The 21,779-nt window shown below is 57.6% G+C and overlaps 1 protein-coding gene across 1 annotated transcript; it reads left to right on the forward strand.

The window, feature by feature from the left end:
• Positions 1-218: 218 nt before the first annotated feature.
• GSR (glutathione-disulfide reductase) lies at positions 219-20,753 on the forward strand. The gene is made up of 13 exons (XM_069104940.1): positions 219-427; positions 4,324-4,350; positions 6,259-6,347; positions 6,827-6,896; positions 9,753-9,900; positions 12,185-12,239; positions 14,999-15,098; positions 16,317-16,403; positions 17,343-17,501; positions 17,930-18,041; positions 19,352-19,483; positions 19,644-19,777; positions 20,504-20,753. Exons 1-13 carry the CDS (start codon positions 275-277, stop codon positions 20,651-20,653), a joined length of 1,416 nt encoding a protein of 471 aa, XP_068961041.1. The 5' UTR covers positions 219-274; the 3' UTR covers positions 20,654-20,753.
• Positions 20,754-21,779: the final 1,026 nt, after the last annotated feature.

Raw genomic sequence — 21,779 nt, forward strand, 5'->3', positions numbered from 1 at the left:
TTTCCCCTCGGGCCGGGGGCGGGGCCTGCTGAGTCATGCTGAAGCGGCAGAGCCCCGCGGGGTGCCGCGCCCTGGCCCCGCCCCCGGCCCCGCCCCGCGCCCCGGCCCTCTCCCGCCGCCCTCGCCAGCGCGGGCTGCGCGGCTGCACAGCGGCCCTTGGTCAGCGACGGCGGCACCTGCGCGCCCCTGGTGCGCGGCCGGCCTGGCGTGGCGCTGGTCCCGGCTGCTGCTCGCGTCCCTGGAGTGCGGGCGCCGCAGGGTCGCCGCGGGGGGCATGGAGCCCTCGGGCGGCCTGGGCCCCGGCCCGGCCACCTACGACTTCCTGGTCATCGGCGGCGGCTCGGGCGGCCTGGCCAGCGCCCGGCGTGCGGCCGAGCTGGGAGCCCGTGCCGCCGTGGTGGAGAGCCACAAGCTGGGGGGCACGTGCGTGAGTGCGGGGGCAGTGCGGGAGGATGGGGGGGCGGGGCCAGTGACCGGTGGGGGCACTGAGGCCGGCAGGATCAGCGCCCTCCCTGGCCTCGTCCGGGAGCTGGGCAGCGCGGGGCGGGCGCCCCTGCCCTCCTCCCGGCCTCCGGGCAGAGACGCTGCCTCGGCTTTTCCTTCTGCAGCCCCTTTCACAGAGGAGCAGACTGAGGCCCGAAGGGTCACGGAGCGAAGGCCTGGGTTTGAGAGCCCGCTCTCTGCCCTTCGTCTGACCCTGGGCCTCAGTTTCCTCTTCTGTAAAGTGAGAGGGGCGGCAGGAGGACCTGTGGCTCTGGCTAGAGCCATGAGCCAGGCTGCGACCTTGGGCCAAGCAGTCCCCTCCCTGGTGGGATGCTGTCTGCCAAGGTCAGGGGCGAGAAGGAAGACTGGCATGGGCATTCTGAGGGCTCAGGGGTCCAGCTGCCCGGGGCAAGGGCCTGGAAGGAGACGAGGGAGGCGGTGGGGCGGCGGGCAGGACGGAGAAGCTGGTGCCATCACGGCTTCCTGCAGGAGGAGGTGACAAGCCCTCTGTGCTCTGCCCTCCCCTGCAGTGTCGCGCCCATCAGGGACTCTCCAGCTTGGGGAGGACATTGACCAGCTGGAGAGGGTCCAGGGGCAGCCGCGGGCTGCTAGGTGCGGGAGGAGCCCTCCTCTGGTCCTGCTGCCCCTCTGCCTCTGGGTGCACAGATCTCCCTGCACCACTTTGTATCGGACCTTTTTCCAAGACAATTTTCAGCTCTCACCCTTTGTAAAATATTGGGTTCCAAACTGTCCCCCTCCTAAGAGGCGGGCGATTTGTGGTCATGTGAAGCCTATTTCCCCATTAGCCGTGTTGTAAGAGAAGGAACAGTTGCTGGCAGTTTCTTAAAGCATGCTGTGGTTCCATCACCACCTGCTTGGCCGTTCCCCTCTGGGTCCACTTCTTTGCCACCACAAAAAGAGCTGCCAGAAACGCTTGTGTGCCCCTCTCTTTGCTCTCTCTGGGCACAGGCCTGGTCCCAGGGCACACGCAGGTTGGTGACTTTCGCCACACTTCATATTGTTTTCCAGATTCTGGTCCCTTCTGTGACTGCTAACAGAGGCCAGGACCCCTAGCCAACGTGTTTGAGGAGGCCGTATAGCTTCTTCTGGGCCCTCCCATCCTCCAGGATGCTGGGCCATATCCTTCCTTCCCTTCCCTCAGTCTCCGGACTCTCTGTGGGCCGTCTGCCCCTGCCTGCCTCCTCCTGTCCACACTGTGGCCCCCTTAGCCCCCACCTCCGCTGTGAATTTGAGGCCTTGGAACTGGAACAGGAGGAAGAGCCCTGTACCCCAGGAGAAGGCCAGGGCCCCACGGGGGGCTCCCCTACAATTAGAGACCCTGTCTATTCCAGACACTCAGTAGAAGTTAAGGTAGAAGAGGTGGGGGGCAGGGGAGAAAGGGGGGGGGGTAGAATCAACAAGGTTGCTAGATATGGAGGGTGAGAGAATGAGGAGCCAGGATCTCCCCTGGCTCCAGAGAGGCTGGAGGCACAATTCGGGGAGTGTGATGAGAAGCCCTCCCTTGTTTGCCAATCTGGGTGACTCATGTGTCCCACCTAAGATAAGGAATGAGGGTGTGGGGCTCTTCCTTTCCTGGTCAGTGCCCCGTAGCAGGGTGATCTGAGAGCGAGGGGGTGGCCCCGTGCAGCTGCTGCCCTGGGTGCCACAGTCAGGGCCGGCTGGGGATTGGGGCACGGTTGGGGGGAGGGAGCCCCTCCTCCCAGATGGATGAAGGGCTCATGCACCCACTGGGAGTGTTCCACGGCCTCGTGGCCGCTGTCTGCTGGAGGCCCACTGCCAGAAATTCCAGCCCTTGGCTGGAGAGGCTAAGCAGAGTCTTCCGGCAGCCTGTCATGCAGGGACGGCTTCTGGCTGTGTCAATGCTGCCTTCTTCACTCACACTCTCTCCTCTTCCTCTACTGGGAGCCTCAGGCAGCAGTGATCACTGTTACCCCTGTCCCCAGAGCTCTGGTCCCTTGTCCACTGGCACTCCCAGGGCAGCCTGGGCCAAGCCTTGGTGTATAGCACCCCTAGCCCTGGGATGTGGCGGTGTTCATGTGTGAGAACACACCAGATGGGTCCTGAAAGAGGGACAAAGAGGAAACGTGCAGTCCTTTGAAGTGAGCCCAGTTGTCCAGCCCTGAGCCCAGGGCTGGGGGTGCAGAGGCAAAGAATGAAGCGATCCCTGCCCTCCCAGCTTCTATACTGGCAGCCCGCTGGTGTGGCCGGCTTCCCTCCTGTCCAGCAGGGCACTGTCCATGTTGGGACAGGATGGGTGACAGGGTGAGCGTGAAGATGGTGAAGAAAGGCCAGGGATGGCTTAGGCTATGGCGAAGGCAGGAAGAGTGGACAAGCCAAGTCTACAAGCATTTATAAAGTACCTGCTGTGCCGGGCACGGTGCTGAGCGCCGGGGATCCGAGACAGTCCCCACTGTGTGCCGGGGATCCGAAACAGTCCCTACTGTGTGCTGGGCACGGTGCTGAGCGCTCGTGCTGCTAGACAGGGGAGAGACAGTTTCTACTCTCTGGGAGTGCGCAGCCCAGTGGGGGAGAGAGCACACCAATAACTAGGTAGAAACGCCATCGCACACTTAATCAGGCTAAACTGAAGATGAGTCACAGAGGGAAGGAAGGCCTTGGAATTCAGAGAGCCAGGGAAGGAGATGCCTTGGCTGAGACTTGGAAGCCAGGAGGCGTGGGGGGGGGGTCCACCCCGGGGCACAGAGGTTGAGGAGGGGGGAGGCAGAGCACCCACCCCCGGGGCACAGAGGCTGAGGAGGGGGAGAGGGGCAGAGCACCCACCCCCGGGGCACAGAGGCTGAGGAGGGGGAGGGGAGCAGAGCACCCACCCCCGGGGCACAGAAGCCAAGGTGGGGGGTCAGAGCACCCACCCCTGGGGCACAGAGGCTGAGGAGGGGGGGCAGAGCACCCACCCCCGGGGCATAGAGGCTGAGGGGGGGGGGGGGCAGAGCACCCACCCCCGGGGCACAGAGGCTAAGGAGGGGGAGGGGGACAGAGCACCCACCCCCGGGCACAGAGGCTGAGGAGGGGGAGGGGGGCAGAGCACCCACCCCCGGGGCACAGAGTCCCTGGCCAGGGGACAGTCAGACACAATGTCCAACATCAGGACAAGGAACAAAGCAAGTTTGAGGTGCAGTGGTAGCCTTGTGGCCAGATGGGCTTCTAGTCTGATGTTTGGGGTGCTTAGCTTTCCAGTTAAAGGGGACTGGAAAAGAATGGAGGGCCTTGGTCTTCACGACCTGAACCCCTGTGGGCAGGCAGTGAAGCTCCAGTGAATGGCTCCTTCCCTCAGGGCGGATGAAGCCGGCTGGATCTCGACACAGAGGACCTGAGTTCAGATTCCGGCTCCTCCCTCTGTCCCCTTGGACAAATTCCTTTCCCTAGCAGGGCCTCAGTTTCCTCATCTGTAAAGTGAGGCGTTCAGTGGTCCCTAAGGTTTTTTCCGGCTGTAAACCAGCAGGATTTTCCTGCTGAATTTTTAAACCTTGAAACTAGGAGAGGTGACGACTAGCTTTTCAAGGCTTTGGAAAGGGGATGACTTTTTTCCCCATCACTAAAGTTCCCTTTGTCATATGATAGGAAGTATCTAACTTTGGGTTTAATAACTCAGCTCTCCCAGGTGACAGCCCCTTCTAACTGGAATGTTGAACCTTCTTTCCCCCAGAACTTTGCCCAGACCAGATCATTGCCCCCCCCTTTTTTTCCTCTGGGAGAAACACCCAGAAAACAGCTACTGGGGCGGAGAGGCCCTGGGTGCTGGGGAGAGCTGGGGCTGGGTTCTGGCTCCCTGTCCTGAATCTGTTCATTTTCTTTTTTCAGGTGAATGTCGGATGTGTCCCCAAAAAGGTATTCTTCCTTAACTTTTTCATTTGTCTACAAATTGAGGCAAGGGTCTGCCTTGGGAAGGGCTGCTGTCCCTCAGAAACATACAGGCTCTAAAGCCTGGTTCACTGTGGTACAGTGGGAATCAGAGAACCTGGGTTCAAATCCTCCTTTCTGCTTGGGTGACCTCAGGCAAGTCACAGTACCTCCCTGGGCCTCAGTTTCTCCATCTGTCAGGTGAGGAGGGTAGTCCTTTGAGGCCCCTTCCCGCTCTACAGGCTAAGATCCTATGTGTGACCTCCTGGCTGGGCCCGTTTCCCTGCCTGTCTAGTGAGGATGGTGGAGTGGCTGTCTCTGAGGCCCCTTCCACTGGGTCTTGGATGCACCCCTGCATCTGTATGAGGTGCCCCAGGGTTTTGGACCCAAGAGAGTGTCATTTTGCTCCCTGAGTGGCTGTCACTGTGCGGTCAGCAAGGCCATTTTGTCCGCTCTCCAGGTTTGTGGTGGCCCTTGGCTCAGCCCGCAGGGTGGCATTGTCTCCAGTCTGGAGCTGCTGGGTTCCCTGAGCAGCGATCAACTCTGGTGATCTGGCATCGAGCTCAGGAGAGCAGGGTCTCCCGCCAGAATATAGACATGACTGTTAGCTGAGGGGGTGGAGGGTGGAGGGAGCTGGGATCTGCTCTGGGCCTTCCATTTTCTCACCCATATGGCCTGACCAACCTTGCAGGTTTCCCTAGCACAGACATTCCAAAATTCTCTGGACTTACTTGTTGATGGAGGGAGCCTTGAGGCAGCTTGCTGTAGCTGGAGAAAGCTGGAAAACCTGTGGCCCTGGGCAGGTCCCTCTGCCCTGGGCAACTTTCTGAGACCAGAAGTCGCATATAAGGTGTCAGGGCACACTCCTTTTTTCTTGGGTGGGTCTGATGGGAAACCCAAGTCTAGATGTGGAGACCCTTCCAGAGATCTCAGGCATCACCCCAGTGCCCTCTTTTCTCCCCTGTAGGGCCTCATTCTCCCACCCCCTCAGATTGCCCATAAGGAAGCATTGGCATGGAGTCCTTGCCTTGCCCGGTTCTGCTCACGCCCAGCTTACAGTTGACTTGAGGACGGTCTTGGGAGTTGGCAACTTCCTGGTATTAGGGTGACAGGGGATGTGGAATCTCCCCAGGGACTTTGAGCCCATTGTAAAGACTTTTCCCTGAACAGTTAATCCCATTGTTAGGGTGTGGATTGAAAAAATGAACCCAAAAACCGTCCAGTGAGAGGGAGTGGCCTGTCTTTCTCCTGAGCCAGAGTAAAGTGGGGTCTGGAGAGGGGAAGGGCCTTGCCCAAGGCCACACAGGACCACTGCCTCTGAATCCAGGTACCCTATGATTTTGGGGCTTGGCTTCCTGACCACTGATTATAATGTCTATGGAGTGTTCTGGAAGGAAAAGACACAAATCAGGCAGATCCAAAGTCTGGGCCCTGGAGCTTCATGAGTGCACATACCTCCTCATTTTACATCTCAGGAGACTGAGGCACTGGGCAGGTAAGGGACTTGCCCAAGGTCACACAGGGAGCAGGTTTCTCAGAGGCAGGGCCTCATCTGGTCGCTGCAGCACGGTCCCTATCATGGTATCCTTGTAGTGCCAACAAATGTCCAGACTGCATTTGCGGGAAGGGAGCCTTCACTCGCCATGGTCCATCCAGTTCCTGTGCTGGGCCTCAGTTTCCCCCTCTGCACAATGAGAGGCTTGCACGGGGTGGTGTCTTTAGCCCCTTTCAGCTCCAGAGTGATGGTTGTGGAGGCCTCGACCATCGGGGCCCTCTGATCATCAGGGAGCCGAGGCAAGAGCCAGCCTCCATCCCAAAGAGCTGGGGGTGCAGTGTTTGTCCATGAAGCGGGTTCCTTCTAACTGGCTGCCCACTGGTCTGCTGCCTCTCCTCCAGGTCATGTGGAACACGGCGGTCCACTCGGAGTACATTCACGACCAAGAGGATTATGGTTTCCAGAGCTGTGATGCCAAGTTCAATTGGCGGTGAGTGTGGTGGCACATAGGGTGTGGTCTGGAAACCAGTGAAGATGGACAGTCTTGAGGGCAGGGAATGTTTGGAAGAGAAGCAGGGAGCATGAGGACACGGCGAGTCCTCCTGCCATTAATTCAGCCCCGGGACCCTTGAGCTTCTGGGCTTTGTGCAGGAGAGGCAGTATAGACCGTTTCCTCCAGCAGCGTGTTCTCTAAGAAGGGGCTGAGTAAGGCACGCATGCTGCCAGTTCTTCTGGCAGAGCCGATGACAGGAGGGGAGGCTGGAGCCAAACTGGACTGGGACAGATGCTTCCAGCCAGGGTCACACATGTCCTAGGAGGTCGTGGCTGGAGGAAGGGCACTGACGAGGGAGTCTGCTAGTTCTGGCGGGCTCTCCTTGCCCAGCTGGACAGAGACAGCTGTTTTCCCTGCCCACGATGAGCCCGGGGCCATCCTGGTTGTTAGCTGAAGTGACTCCTCTCTTGTTGCAGAGTTATCAAGGAGAAGCGGGATGCCTACGTAAGCCGTCTTAACAACATCTACCAAAACAACCTCACCAAGGTCTGTCTGCTGGGGTTTCTCTCCATTGGGGTTCAAAGTTTTTCTTTTAAGATTTATTCATTTTTTAGAGACGAGTTCTCCCCATCTTGTCCAGCCTAGAAGGATGTGCAGGGTTAGTCCTGGGTTCAGTCCAGCATGGGAGCTTTGTCCGGCTGCATTTCTGGCATGGGTTGGTCACCCCTCCTTAGGCCACCCGGTGCCCTGTCCCAGGGGCTCCATCAGATTGCCTGCAGCCTGGCTTTCTTCAGTCCAGAGCTCCAAGCTAGAGTTCCACCAGCATCAGCCACAGCCGGCAGCCTCCAGGCTCTGTCCCTCCACCAGGCCCTGTCATGCTGCCTGATTTGTCAGCGAGGTGTGCACTCTGCCCTCTCTTCTCTCCCATGCCAGCCTTTTTATGCACGGATACACACAGGCCCTGTTTCCAAATTTCTCCCTGCAGCCCGTCTTCCAAGGCTCTCTTCTTCCCTTGGCTTTCCTTCTTGGCCCCCTTGATCAGCTGCTCAGCTGCTGTGACCAAGGGCAGCCAGACTCCAGCCACCACACAATCTGTGTGCTGGCCCTTACTCAGCAGAACCCTGGCTCCCTCCCTGCTGGCTCCTGTGGGTTCTGCTGATCTGTTTATTATCACTTGGGGGATGTCCTGAGGGGTGCAGCTTTCAATGCAGACAGCCCCGCGGGCCTGCTTCGGCCTCAGTGAGGGACTCTGAGGGGTGCAGCTTTCACTGCAGACAGCCCCGTGGGCCTGCTTCAGCCTCGGTGAGGGACTCTGAGGGGTGCTGGTTTCTGATTGCTACTCTGTCCTCTTTCAGGACGGTTCTGTTGCTCGGGGCCTCTCTCACTGTGGAAGCTTCTCCTCCAGCTGTTCCGAGCTCTGCTCTGCTCTCTTGATGTCTCCTTTAGGCTCCCCCATTACTGGCTTCAGCTTCTTTTTTAATGCCAGCTGGCCTTTCTGTTTACTGCCCAAGGGGCTTCCCTTTCATGAATTCCTGGAGCCCAGGCAGTATTGTCCCTTCGGGTGGCTTTCTTCTGATTGTCTTGGGACTTGATGTCCATCCCATCGGAGAATCACTTTTCGGCTTGTGGGCTTCTTTAATCAGTCTTTCGCTGCAAGGCAGTCTTCCTTATAAGGCTTTGTTTTCCTTTTCTGGTGGATTTGCTGCCATTGGGGGGGCGGTGGAGGGAGGGCTAGGCTTCCCTAGAGGCAGCCACTTGTTTTGCTGGAGGTCTTTTCTTTGATTTTCATAAGGAGCGTTTTCCACGCCTGCAAAATCAGGCCCCACACATGGAGGGAGGCCTTAGGCGTGCAGGTTACTGTTTATGTTGTTAGATGGCAGTCATTAAGACACTGGGCGGTCCGTGAGTGAATGAGCGGTCACTAAGTGAGGACAACTGCCAGTCCCTTTGGTCTGGTGACTTCAGAGGCCTCCAGGGCCAGCTACCCAGACTGGGCAGTTATCGATTGGGGTGGTTTAGTAGAGGGGGAGTCCTCTACTCTAGAAGTCATCGCCACGGGCAGCCAGCCCCTCTCTCTGCACCAGGGCCTCCCCTCTGGTGGCCCCCCGACTCACATCCTTCCAGCCATCCCTGCCCCTTTTGCCCACTTCCTTTCTCTCCCAGGGGTCGTCTCCAAATTCTCCTCACTGGCCAGCTACCTGAGGGCTGGAGGGACACTCACTGGCTGAATTGGAGGCTACTGGTGCCAAAAGCTCCAGGGCCTGCAGGCATAATCCTGGGAGTGAGAGAAGTAAAAGGGCGCGATGCCCATTTATTCCTGTTCCACAGATCTGTGATCTCACCCGTGGGTGATAGGGAGGGAGGGGGCTCTTAGTGGTTCACATTGCCCCTTGTCTGGCGTGGAAAATGAAGTAAATCTGGAAGGGAACAGAAGGTTCTTGAGTCGCCCCTCATTTTACGGATGGGGAAACTGAGGCCCAGACTGCTTCATTGCTTAATCTCACCCTTATTTTCCACCCTGCCTACCTGAGACAGAGGCTTCTGCACCCACTCTCTTTTTCATGAGAGTCGGGCATCACTTTTGCCTCAGCCCTCTTCCCCCATGGGGGACACTGTGTCTCCCCACCCTAGAGTTATTACTGAACTTTGCCATCCCCGGGCCACATAGCCCAGAGAAGACCCTGCCACCCAAGGGCTGTCTTGTCCAGGTGCTGGCTTCCACTGCGGAAGTCCCTGGTGTTGGGGATAGAAGGAGCCTTGTGCTTCTTGGGGGTGGTGGTGGTGCTGGACAGGTGGCTGATTATGGCCCAAGCCCAGGGCCCACGTGAGGGGTGTCCCCTAGAGATGGAAGGTGTGGCAGACACTGAGAACCAGCCAGCCGTGTTCCTGGCACATCCATTGTGGGCCCTGCATGGGAGGGTGATTCTGGGGGGCAGCAGCCAAGCAGGATCCTGTGACCTCACGGGGGCGGGTGGATGTTGGTATAGGGCCCATATCATCCAAGTGACAGGCCTGTGATGTCTTCAGGGTACAGATTCCTGAGAACCGCTGGTCCTTGGATTCGGCAGAGGAGGGCGTGAGTGCCAGCTCTTAGCCTGGCTAGCTGTGTGACCCTTAAACTGAGATGGGGATGCCTGCTCTCCCTCTCACATGTGTGCATGGAGTAGGTGCTTATACATGCTTACAAGCTGTCTGTTGTGAGGGTCAGATGAGACCGTGAATGAAGTGGGAGGGACGGAGAGTGCAGCAGAAGGACAAGAGACGGTACCGAAAGGGAAGTGCTTTGTCATGCTTGGAATGCCGTGTGCCCTGCACTGTCCTCACCTGAATGGCAGCGGCCATCGTAGACCTAGAGTGGCCCTGCCTTTCCCTGCATGGATGACCCTCCTGTCTTCTTTTCAGTCCCAAATAGAAATCATTCGGGGCCATGCAGCCTTCACGAGTGACCCAGAGCCCACCGTGGAGGTGAATGGGAAGAAATACCGCGCTCCCCACATCCTGATTGCCACGGGGGGCGTCCCGACCTTTCCCAGTGAGGACGAGATCCCTGGTGAGTGTCCTCAGGCTGGGATGCTGGCAGGCCGGGCCAGGCTCGTGGGCTCCTATGCATGCACCCAACGCTCATCCCCTCCAGCCGATGGAGATGGTTTCTTTAGCTACCTTACTGTAGCTGGGGAGGATGGACAGCCAGCTCGTGGCCGTGCTGTGTCCCTCCCAAGACCTGTGGGGTCACTATTGAGCTAACCTGCTTGCTGCCCTTCCCAAGGGGGCCAAGGAAGGGGCATACCTGGCAGTCCTGAGCACCAGACACCCGGGAGAGTCCTGGGCAGGGAAGGAGGGATACAAGGGAAATTTGCTTCATTTGTGACCATTGTCTGGTACAACTGGGCATTGTCACAGGAGGCAGGAAGCCTGGGTGTGAAGGCCCAAATGGCAGATCAGATCTCAACGCTTCCCACCACACTCCTCACCTCTCGGGATGGGGCTTTCTGAAATCAGAGCTGCAGGGCCCTTTACAGGACCAGTGAGGTGTCCAGGGCTTCTTTGAGCAGAAACAGAATTCCTGTTGGCACTTCTGGGTCGTGCCTCACAGTGTGGCACTCTGTCACAGGGCTTCCCAGGGCTGTTAACGTAGAGTCACAGCCTGTAAACGGGCCCTTTGAGGTTCAACGTCACAACGACAAACAGTTCTGATGCAGCAGAAAGGGATGGGGCGGAGGTGACCAATGAGACCGATGTGTCCACACAGGATGCTCTTAGACCAGTGCTGATTTTAAAGAGACCTATTCAGAAGAAGGAACTGAGGATGGGTGAGGGGGTTAAGTATGTGAGTGCGGTGCAGTCTGCAAGAGGGTTGGGGGGAGCCAAGTGACTTGTTAAAGCTGCCTCCAGGGAAGAGTGGAAGGGCCTGAGCACTGCCCAGGGTGAACACCACCCAGGACGCAGAGCCCCCTGGCTCACCTTAGGTCGCTTCAGGGCTCAGGGGCCTGGAAAGGCCCTGGGCACCCAAGATAAGCGGGCGTGCTCAACCAGCCATCCTGCTTCCCTGGTGAGCTCAGGTGATCAGGCCCAGGCACGCTCTGGCCCAGGGCCCGGATGCATGGGGTGGTGTTGAGAAGGAGAGAGGCTCCAGGCAGAGGAAAGTGCTCAGCTTAAAGTCAGCAGAGATCTGGCTTCTAATTCCACTTCTGATACTTGCCAGTTTTGTGTCTGTAGACAAAGCTTGTCACTTCTCTGAGACTCACTTTTCCTTATCGGTAAAATGGGTGTTAAAAAAACGAACAGCCCCCCACTTCCTCCCAGGATTATTGGCGCTTACGGACCTTGAGTGGCACATAGGGCTTGTTAGCAGCTGCAGCAGGTTAGGCGTGGCCTTGATTGTCTGGTCCTGTGACTGCTGGTCTTCAGCCAGGGGACGGCTCACCACTGATGTGCAGCCCGCGGCTTATCTCTGAGATGTGGCACTTTCAGTATGGCAGCTTGCGTTTCTGGCGGTCTGCAAAGCGCGTCCTAATGGCTGATCTGTGCGGTCGCTGGAACAGTGACAGTGATGATGGTGGTGACCTAGCTTATACTGGCCTTTCCCTACCAGCCGTGAAGTAGGTCCCCATTTCACAGGAGAGGACTCCAGGCGGTGCGGGGAATTCCCATGCTCGCATAGCTGCTGAGGGCAGAGCCACAGGATCACTGGGCAAGGGTGTTCAGAGGCTGGGTCACCGGCCCCTCATACACAGAGGAGGAGCCTCACCCAGGTTACGGGGGGAGGACGGGATGGACAGAGATTTGAACCCAGGCCCCTGATGCCCCTTTGAGGTTCTCTATGCAGCCTCTCCACACAGCTGAGTTGTCTTGGACTTATTTCTCCCTAAATCACCTCCCCCAAAGGGGGATTATTTTAAAGGGCACAAAATATTCCAGATTCTCTAATCAAAGTATTTCTTGCTTTTTAGAGGGCATCTGGGGTTAAATGACTTGCCCAAGGTCACACGGGCTAGTAAGCCGGATTTTAACTCAGGTCCTCCTGACTCCAGGGCCGGTGCTCTACTCACTGCACCAGCTAGCTGCCCCCTAATCAAAGCATTTCTAAAGAAGGATTCCTGATACTTCTGCTGTTTACAGTGTGTCTGCTCTCTCCCACCTCTGGCCCTGCCTTCCAAGCCTCCTCATAACAAAGAAAGGCCTGTGAGCAAGCCTTGGCCCTCCAGGCAGTGACAGGCACACAGTAATGGGCCCTCGCCTCTCTGCTTTCCGTTCCTTGGGCCAGGTGTGGGTGCTGGAAATCCTCAGCCTTGCCTCTTGCCTGCTGAGTGGGCCATTGGTTCTTTACTTCCCAGGTGCCAGCTTGGGAATGACCAGCGATGGCTTCTTTGAGCTGGAAGATTTACCCAGGTAAGGCCCAACGCGACTCCCATCCTGGGTGGGCATAGCAGACTGATCCCTGGCCCCAACTGGCTGATGGTGATCCTGCTGTGACCCTCCCATCTGGAGGACTTCACTCATGGTTTATAAATAAGATGACTGCCCCCATTTCACAGATGAAGAAAAGGAGGGCTGGGAGTTCATAGGAGCCTAAACTGAGAGGTGGAAGGGGCCTCAGAGGCCAGTTCCTTCATTTAACAAAAGAAAATGAGGGAGGGCAGTGATTCTTTCATGGTCTCACAGTGAGGATAGGGGTCAGAGGCTGGGGTTGGAGATCCATTTTGTTGATTGTCTAGACTTGAGAATTCATGGAGAAAATGTTAATAATGCAGACTGAACTTAAAAGTTTGTCATAGGTACATTTGTTTCTCAAGAGCCTGGTTGTTAAACACTTAGCAGCACACCCCAGAAACTGGCCCATGACAGCTTCAAGAAACATCTTATGCAGATCAACATAATAGGGAATCCCGTAAATGATGTTGAGGAAAGCCCTGGGCTGTGCTGGGGGGCATTGAGGGCCTGGAGGCCGCTGACCTCTCTGTGACCTGAGTGGAGAGGACGGGGCAGCTTGGTTGCTTTAGCTCTGTGACTTCCCTCTTTAGGGTTGTCCAGGCCCTCAGCCTTTTGTGCTTCCTTCACCCAGGAGGCAACAAGCAGTTCCTGTGTCTTCCTTTTCAGTTGTCAGTTGTCCAAGTATGACTTGGTGAAGGGAGCAAAGACTCCATGACGACCCTGATGATGATAAATAATAACTGCTTATGATTTACCAAGTGCTCTCTCAGTACCCTGTGATGTTGGTAGTGCAATGCATTATACCCATTTATAGTTAAAGAAAGTGAGGCTCAGTAGTTATTCTTTACCCAGAGTCACATGGGAGACTGTAGCATGTAAGCCCTGAAATCCTAGATTAACTCTCAGAGTGACCCATGGCAAAGCTGAGAACCAGAAAAAGGCGGTTTGGGTTTTTCTGGTTTTAGCTACGTTAGGGGAAATAGGAACATCGCAGAACCAGTCAGACTGTGTGGGAGGTGGAGGACAGAGGAGTCTTCTTGGGATGACCTTCAGACCAGGAAGCACCAAAGGAGAATGTCTTGGAGGAAGTTGGAACCTGAGCTAAGTGGGGTGATCCTAAGCAAGGTGCCCTGGAGGAATTTAAACCCCCTGGCCCTGCAGGGCTAAATTCCAGGGTTCAAAGAACTGGCAGATGGGATTGGAGCCCCAGGAAAGCACAGTGGGCCGGAAGATGGGCAAAAAAGGGAAGAGAATGTGTCTGGAAATGATAGGCCAGTGAACTCCCCTTGGACTCTTGGGAAAATTGTGTAGTGAAACATGGAAGAGAAGGTTAGTGCGCATTAGAAAAGGCTGTGGTGAGCAGGAGAGCCAGCCTGGTGTCATCAAGCCCAGGCCCTGCCAAACCTGCCTCATCTTCTCCCCCTTTCACATTCCCAGTCGGCTAGGTCAGGGGAGCCCTATCCTATCCAGACAGGGCCTGCTGGGTCTGGTGCTATTCCTGCCCAGTCTGAGGGGCCTTGGCCCAGCAGCTTGGGTCTCCTGGTAGGGAAGGGGTGGCTGAGTCAGTCAGAGATAAAGGCTTTTCTGGGCTGCCTGGAGGGCTCCTGGCACTTTTGGAGACTGTGGGAGGGGAAGAGAAGGGAAGGAGAGAAAATAAATATGCTAATTTAATTAAGCACTTTTCCAATGATAAGATCTCTCCTGGGAAGTAGGTATTATAATCCCTTTGTCCTATCAGCTTGAATCTGGCAGCTAGGTTCCTCAATGGTTAGAGCCCTGGGCTTGGAATCAGAAAACCTCATTCCTGTTCCCCAGTTCCAGTCTGGCCTCAGACACTTCCTAGCTGTGTGACCCTGGACAGGTCACTTCACCCTGCTTGCCTCAGTTTCTAAAATGAGCTGGAGAAGGGCAAGCTGCTATAGTGTCTCTGCCAAGAAAACCCCAAATGGGGTCACGTAGAGTCAGTGACTGAACAGAACTCTAAGACATGAAGTTGACTCTGCCTGAGTAGCTGAGATAGTGTAGACAGGTGGTGTCACGGCCATGGAAGGAATTGGTAAACTGAGATCAGCTTGTTGACCCTATCTGTGTCTGTCTGGTAGAGGCTGTGACCGCCCTGTCCCCAGTGCCCATACTGATGAGATGATGAAGTCACCCCTGTGCTTTGGTCTAAGCTGCATCCACTGCTTCCAGCCCCCAGCATCTGGGGTCACGTGCCAGCCCCCATGGATGAGGGCAGGGATTGGGGGGGGCACCATGAGCCGGCCACTGGAGCCCCTGAGGAAAGTGGGAGATCCGGGGTCCCAGAGTGTTTGCCAGGATGTCACTGACAGCAACAAGATTCCCTAGTGGTCTGTGGGTGTGGACATCAGTGGGAAAGAGGCTCACCAGGGAGGAGATGGCATTGAGGGGTACCTGGGCTCCCCCTGTCCCCAGGGAAAGGGATAGAGAGGTGTGCTGTTTTGCAGAGGACACCCAAGTTCCCTGTGTCCTTTTGGAAGCAGGAGAAGGCAGTCACAGAATGGAGGGATCAGCAGCTATAGGAGTTCCGGTGGGTCAAAGGGTCAGAGAGAGGGGCTGGGCCAGGCTGGAGGCCGCCCAGTGAAAGCAGGAGGTTAGGAGCCAGGGCTGTGGGAGTCCCAGGGCAGGGGGGCAGAGGATGAGCTGGTTTTGTTTTGGTCTTTCCCTCTAAAATGAAGCCTGTGCCTCCTCTCCAGGCGCAGTGTGATTGTGGGTGCTGGGTACATTGCTGTGGAGATAGCTGGCATCCTCTCGGCCCTGGGCTCTCGGACGTCACTGATGATACGTCATGACAAGGTGAGGAATTGCAATGATAATAAAATACTGATGACCATAGCTGGTTTGCAAAGCTAGAGGACTCATCTGGAGTTCACAGGCCTCCTCGTTCTCTTTGTTGGAGAGACTGGAGTCAGAGAGGGGCCCTTCCTGGGCGGTAGTGGGCTTCTTGTGCAGGAGGGAGCCAAACACCCTCCAGGAGGCTGTTGCTGGGAGCGACAGGGGTGGTCCAGGTTGGTTTCTGTCCTGTGATGGAGTAAACAGAGTTCAGGGCCTCATCTTCCCATTCACTGCACGGAGCCAAGCTCCCACCATAGTGGGCTGGCTCATACCCAGTTCTGGCCCCTTTTCCATCTTCTGGCAGCTGGTTGTGGCCTCTGGTCCCTCTGTCCCAGGGCATGGGACAGCAGGGATTCTTGACTTCTTGGGTATCATGAACCCCTTTCAGAATCATGTCATTAAATGCATAAGACATTATGGAGGATTACAAAGCAGAACCATTTTATTGAAATGTAATTATCAAATTATTTTTACATTATTGGATTATTTTTAAAATATTATCTGTGGGCCCCGGTGAGGAGCCTGCCATTCCCACATCAGGCTCAGTGACAGTTGTGGGACCAGTCGTGGACGTGGACACATTCAGGGTGAGGGCTGGTACTGTGGCTGCTTCTGCCCGGGGAGCTTGCCTTCAGGATGAGCCCCCATCTATCCCTCCCCCGGAGAGCAGTCTGAAAAGTCAGGGATTCTCCTCGGTGCCCTGGGACAAGTGAAGGATTCCTGATGTGTGAACGGGTCAATCTGGGCATGATCATTTCTGCCTCTTGCCCCTCTCTGGAAAGGGAGGCCCAGGCTGTCTCAGCCATGGAGGAAGCTCTCATGAGACTCAAGCTATTTAGGACCTTAGAGGCCATTTCCCCCAGTCCCCTCATTTTACAGATGAGGAAACTGAGGCACAGAGGGTTGCAGCCACATAGGCGATCAGTGGGTAGTGTGATGCAGGGCACTGGATTTGAAGTCAAAGGACCTGGGTTCGAATTCCTGCTTTTTCACTTGGTATGTGTGTAGCTGGTGACGGGGAGGGGGCCCCTCCCAGCTCTAGCTCGGATTTCATCAGTGGCAGGGCCAGAGCTTGGTCCCACACCTTTAGATCCCAGTCTGACGCTGAGTGGGGCAAACATCCTCCTCTCGCAGACTTTCCCATTCTCCTCTGCCTCCCTCCCTTCCTCCTCCTGGCAGGTGCTTCGGTCTTTTGACGCGATAATCAGTTCCAACTGCACTGAAGAACTAGAGAATGGGGGCGTCGAGGTCCTGAAGTACTCCCAGGTACGGAAGGAGCCCAAGCCCCTCCTCAGACCCATCAGGCTTGGCACACAGCTCTTGGCCTCCCCTCAGTGGCTCGGGCTGGGGGTGGGTGGACAAGGGCAGAGTGGGAGCAGTGATGCTGCTGAGGAGGGGACCCCAGGACCCCCAGCTCGCAGGCTGAGGCTCCCTGATAGCGAGTGGTCCTGAAACAAGCGGCTCTCCCGGCCTCTCACTGGGGAACTTGCCTTTCTGCCTGTGCTGGGAATGTGGGCTTTTTGACATCAAGATGAGCCTCGATCCTTGCCTCCCCTGGAGAGCAGTCGGAGCGTGAGGCAGCTTCCCTGGAGAAGGGAGGGCACTCTGTGCCTGCTGTCAGTGTGCACACGCCCCCTGCATCCTCCTGGGTTACAGGGACCTGTGCTTGTGGGGTGGCCTTCCGTACCCCATAGGGGGCATACACTTCTTATGAACCTGTGTCACTTTCCTGGTGCCTTGAGGTTCAGTACTGAGTGCAGAGTTAGGAGGGCAAGGACTCCCCCAGGGGAAGGTCTTCTGCCTGAGCAGAGGGAGGAAGCTTCAGTCAGCTGGTGGGATCAGAAGAGGGGGTCTAGGCAGCAAGTCTAAATGACTGGTTTTAGGAGGCTAATCCTGTGCTGGGGTATGCTGGGGAGCTGGTTGTTAAATGTTCATTCTGGGCATTTACACCTCAGAAATTGGCAAACACAACAAATTGGGGCTCGATGTATGAATTTGTTGATTGTCTTAAGTGATGGAGAAAATGCTGATACTGGAGATTAGACTGAAGTGTGCTGTGTGTGTGGGTACGTAGAGCTGGTTGTTAAACATTTACCCTTGAGTGCACTGACACGATGACCCCTTGAGAAGGGTCGACAGAGTCAAGTGACCTCTTGCTACTCTCCCTCCACCCGGCTCCATCTCTGCCCTTCTCTCTGAGGCCAGATCAAGGAAGTGAAGAAGATGCCCTCAGGCTTGGAGCTGACCATGGTGACTGCAGAGCCTGGTAGGAAACCCGCTGTCTGCACAATCCCGGACGTGGACTGTCTGCTGTGGGCCATCGGGCGCACCCCCAACATCAAGGGCTTGAACCTGAGCAAGCTGGTGAGGCTTGCTGCCAGGCTGGGGGAGGGCGGGGTGCTGGGGCCTGCCCCCCGTGCTGAGGGCACTACCCCCACTCTCAGCTGTGCCTCAGCCCCCTGCTCTGGGCCCAGAGAGATACAGACAGAGCATGCCAGGAGCTGTGGGCAGACCTCAGGGAACGGGCAGAGCAGAAAGTGCCCAGAGGCTGGGAAGAGATGTCCAATGCCAGCCTGGGGGGCAGCACCCCTTTCGGAGATGAGGAAGCTGGGACAGACACTTTTCTGGGGGCCAGTAAGGGTCTGAGCTTCCTGGATCCTGTTGCTGCTGCTGACAGATGTGGTTAGCCTGGGCCCTGCGGCGGGCAAGAGGGCGTTCCCTCTGCAGGTTGGTGGGGCTTGTGGCTTTGCCCAGGACGCATGGGTTTTTGATCGCACATTTTGCCATCGCAGGGCATTCAGACTGATGACAGAGGGCACATCCTGGTCGATGAATTCCAGAATACCAACAGGAAGGGCATCTACGCTGTTGGGGATGTGTGTGGAAAGGCTCTTCTCACCCCAGGTAGCCTTCCTCTCCCCCCCTCATCCAGCAGGGCAGCTCCCTCTCCCAGGGCCTCACCATGCTGCTGCCAGAAGTCCTGGGGGGCCCTGCTGGGCTTCAGCCGCTATATGCTCAGAGCTCGGGGGCTGCAGCCCGTGGCCAGCCTCAGCCTCCCTGATGGCAGGGACCAGAGAGCCTGGGTTCAGGGCTGACCTGCGATGGCCTGTGGAGCCGCCCCGTCCGTTCTGGGGCTTCCTTGGCCTCTCTGAGCCTCGGTTTCCTCCCCTGCAAAACAAGGGGTTGGACTTGATGTTGTCCCAATTCCCCTTGAGCACAGAACTGGAAATTCTCTGCTTAGCTGCCAGCCTGGAGATGGCCAGCACTGGCAGCGTGGGGAGCTGTACTGCCCGGGGCCGGGCCACCCCAGGGGCATGGGTTTGGCCTGCCCAGGCACAATCCCTACAAATGTTTTGCTTTCCTGTCTTCTGTTTGGCAGGAGATGGGAGTAGCTGGGAGAGGGAGGTTATAGGCAGGGATAGCTGAGGAAAGGAAAAGGGAGAAAGATGGCCGAGGCGCATGTTGGCAGATGCCCGGCATCGTGATCACAAGCTGTGCCCATCACTCACTCCCAGGGCGCAGCCGTCCCTCTGCAGGAGTGCCTGGCTTTGGCATCCTTCACATGGAGCTGTCAAAGGCGGGCTGTTGCAGGGGCCGTGCCTGCCTCCTGCTGGCCGTGGCCCACCTGCCACCCTGGCCTCATACCCCCAGCCTCCACCAAAGCATCTTTCCGTAAGGGAGAAAAGTGGAGATCAAGTCCTGACCATGACAGCGGGTGCTTCTAGAGCATTTTAAGTTGTGCAAACAAGTCTCCCATTTACTCTTCACGGCCTTTCTGGGAGGAGGGAGAGAAAGTGCTGTCATCTCATTTCCCAGATGAGAGACCTGAGGCCCTCCTCGGCTGTAGTGTCTGAGGCTGGATTTGAACTCAGGCCTTCCTGAGCCCAGGCTGGGTGTTCTGCTGTGGCGCCACCGAGCGGCTGATGGTGGTCGGTGTGAAGAGGTGGAGAGGCCTAGCCGGCGGTCACTGTTGTGGCTTTGCTCGGGATATGCTTGCATCTGTAACCTCAGATGACCCAAGACTTTCAGGCTTTCAGACTGGGGGGGATAGTGACTGACATTCAGTGAATTATCTGATGGACGAGGCCTTCCTCCATCATCAGACTGATGAGTAGCAGACACACAGAGGGGCTTCGGCCTGGCAGCCACTGGACCGCGTCCATGGCGGAGCCTTCGCCAGGAATGCCCTCCTAATGCCCTTCTTGTACTTCCAGTCGCCATCGCCGCCGGGAGGAAGCTTGCCCACAGACTGTTTGAATGCAAACTGGACTCCAAGCTAGACTACGAGAACATTCCAACGGTTGTCTTCAGCCACCCGCCCATTGGAACCGTGGGACTCACAGAAGGTAGGAGCCGTTTTATGCTCTCAGGGCTAGGTAGCAGGCCTTGCCCTCAGGCCATGATAGCCTCCTCTCCCTCCTCCCTCACGCCCCTCTGCCCTCGGCCCTCTCTGGGAGCACTGGACAGAGTTTCTTGGTGGGAAACTGTTGTCAATTTGCCTTTCAGATGAAGCCATTTCTAAATATGGAAAAGAAAATGTGAAGATCTACGTGACTACCTTTACCCCTATGTACCACGCGGTGACTAGAAGGAAAACCAAGTGTGTGATGAAGATGGTGTGTGCCCTCCAGGAAGAGAAGGTAGGGGTGCTGCCGGGCGTGTCCGGGTGGGTGGGACAGGGCAGAGGCTGGGCCAGCTGCCAGGTGGCTCTGGATATCTTGTCTGCTGCTGCTAAGGCCTGGTTGAGTTTCATCTTCCCCAAGACCCCTCCTTGCAGAGTAGTATTAATAGTTGGCATTCACATAACGCTTGGTTTCCCCAGCCCTGAACCAGTGCTCTCTCATAGCAGCAGAGGTCATGCTGGGAAATTTTAAATTCTTTTTTCTAGTTAGTAAGCATTTATATCCTCTGTCTCCAGGGGGAAACAAGAAAACCTTTGCACCAAACAATTGCCCATTTCACGGGGCTCCTTCCCAGTCTGGACAGGAGGGCGCTGAGGGTGGTGGTGGGTGGGTGTCTGGGCAGGGGCAGCTCCCCTCTGGGGTCCCCCAGCCTCTGCTTGAGGCCCTGCAGGAACGGGGGCCCAGTTGGTCTCCTTCCTTGGAAAGGAGCTCTTCTCGTCCCCTCCGCCTGCCCAGTATTCAGCTCCTGCCTCGCTGCCACCATGCTTGGAGCGAGGGCTTCGTTGGCCCCAGAGCCCCGGGGACACCCCCTTGTTCCTTGCCGTCCTGGTGAGCTGGCTGTCCGGAGGGCTCTTGCTGAAGGGGCCTTGGAGCATTTCCTGGTGGGCTGAGCGGACTGGGGCAGTCCCGTGGGGGAAAGGCACCCGCTGGGGCCGCTGGTGAGGCTGCAATGCTCTTCGGCAGGTGGTGGGGATCCACATGCAGGGCATCGGGTGCGACGAGATGCTGCAGGGCTTTGCGGTGGCCGTGAAGATGGGGGCCAGGAAGGCCGACTTTGACAACACGGTGGCCATCCACCCCACCTCTTCCGAAGAGCTCGTCACGCTCCGCTGAGGGGGGCGCCTGGGACCGCCGCCACACGCCCCTTCCTTGTCCAGGCCAGCTCCCTTTGGGCACAGAGATCTTCAATAAATAGTGGACGTGGCTTGTCTAACGGCGTGTCTGTCCTTTGTGCCTGCCCGGCAGCCCCGGCTCTCCAGGGGCTGGCGAGGGACTCACTGCGGGAACGCGGTCCCCTTCTATCCATCCCCGGGTCTGGGCCGACTTGAAGCCTGTGAGAGCGCGTGACTCAGCCCTGGGACCTGAGAGCGCCTCACTGCCCCTCCTGGCTGGGCACTGGGCTGGGCTTCTCCCGCCCCACTCTGGAGACAGGCTCCTCTTGCTGAGCTCTGCGCCAGCCCCAGACGGTGCTGGCTGTGTGACCTTGGACAGGTCACCTCCCCCGCCTGCCTCCAGGACCTCAGCTGTAAAGTGAGGGGGGGAGAGGAAACAGCCAAGGAGCCCCGATGGGGCCCAGAGAGCCAGGGGGGGCCTGGGGTGAGGCTCTGCGCCAGCCCCAGATGGTGCTGGCTGTGTGACCTTGGACGGGTCACCTCCCCCCCCCCCCCCCCCCCCCCCCCCCCCCCCCGCAGTGAGTCCCCCCCCCCCCCCCGCCGCCCCCCCCGCGCGGGGGGGGGGGGGGGGGGGCGGGGCGGGGCCCCGCCGCCGCCCCCCTGGGGCGGGGGGGGGGGGGCCGGGCTCCTTCTCCCCTCCCCCCTGCCCCCCCCGCCGGCCAAGTGCGGAGGCTCCCCTCTGAGCCTGCTGTGATTGCCCTGCAGGGGCTGGAGGCCGAGGGCTCCTGCAAGGCTACACTGCAGCCCAAGGCCAGGTGTACGGGGCGGGTCTCTGCGCACGCACCCCAGGGGCAGCGGGGCTTCTGGGTGCTGCCTGGGCCGCTCCCTAAGCAAACATTAGACGCCTGCTGTGTGCCGCGCCGTGCTTGTTGCTGTGAGGAGGGCCTGCCCTTCCCCCCAGGTGCCAGGCTCCGGGGGTGCGCGCGCACCCTTGGGGAAGGAGCTGAACTGCATTTAGGTGACGCCTCCCAACCACCCCGCAAAGCCGGCGCTCTGGGCGCTTGGGCGCCCTCTAGTGGCCACAGTGCTCAGCTCCACCACCACGCCCCCTGTCAGGTCAGGTTCTA

The sequence above is a fragment of the Petaurus breviceps genome, unplaced genomic scaffold (genome assembly GCF_028583685.1).
Source record: "Petaurus breviceps papuanus isolate PSGF00001 unplaced genomic scaffold, PetGlider_PUasm1.0 689, whole genome shotgun sequence".
NCBI classification, from domain to species: Eukaryota; Metazoa; Chordata; class Mammalia; order Diprotodontia; family Petauridae; genus Petaurus; species Petaurus breviceps.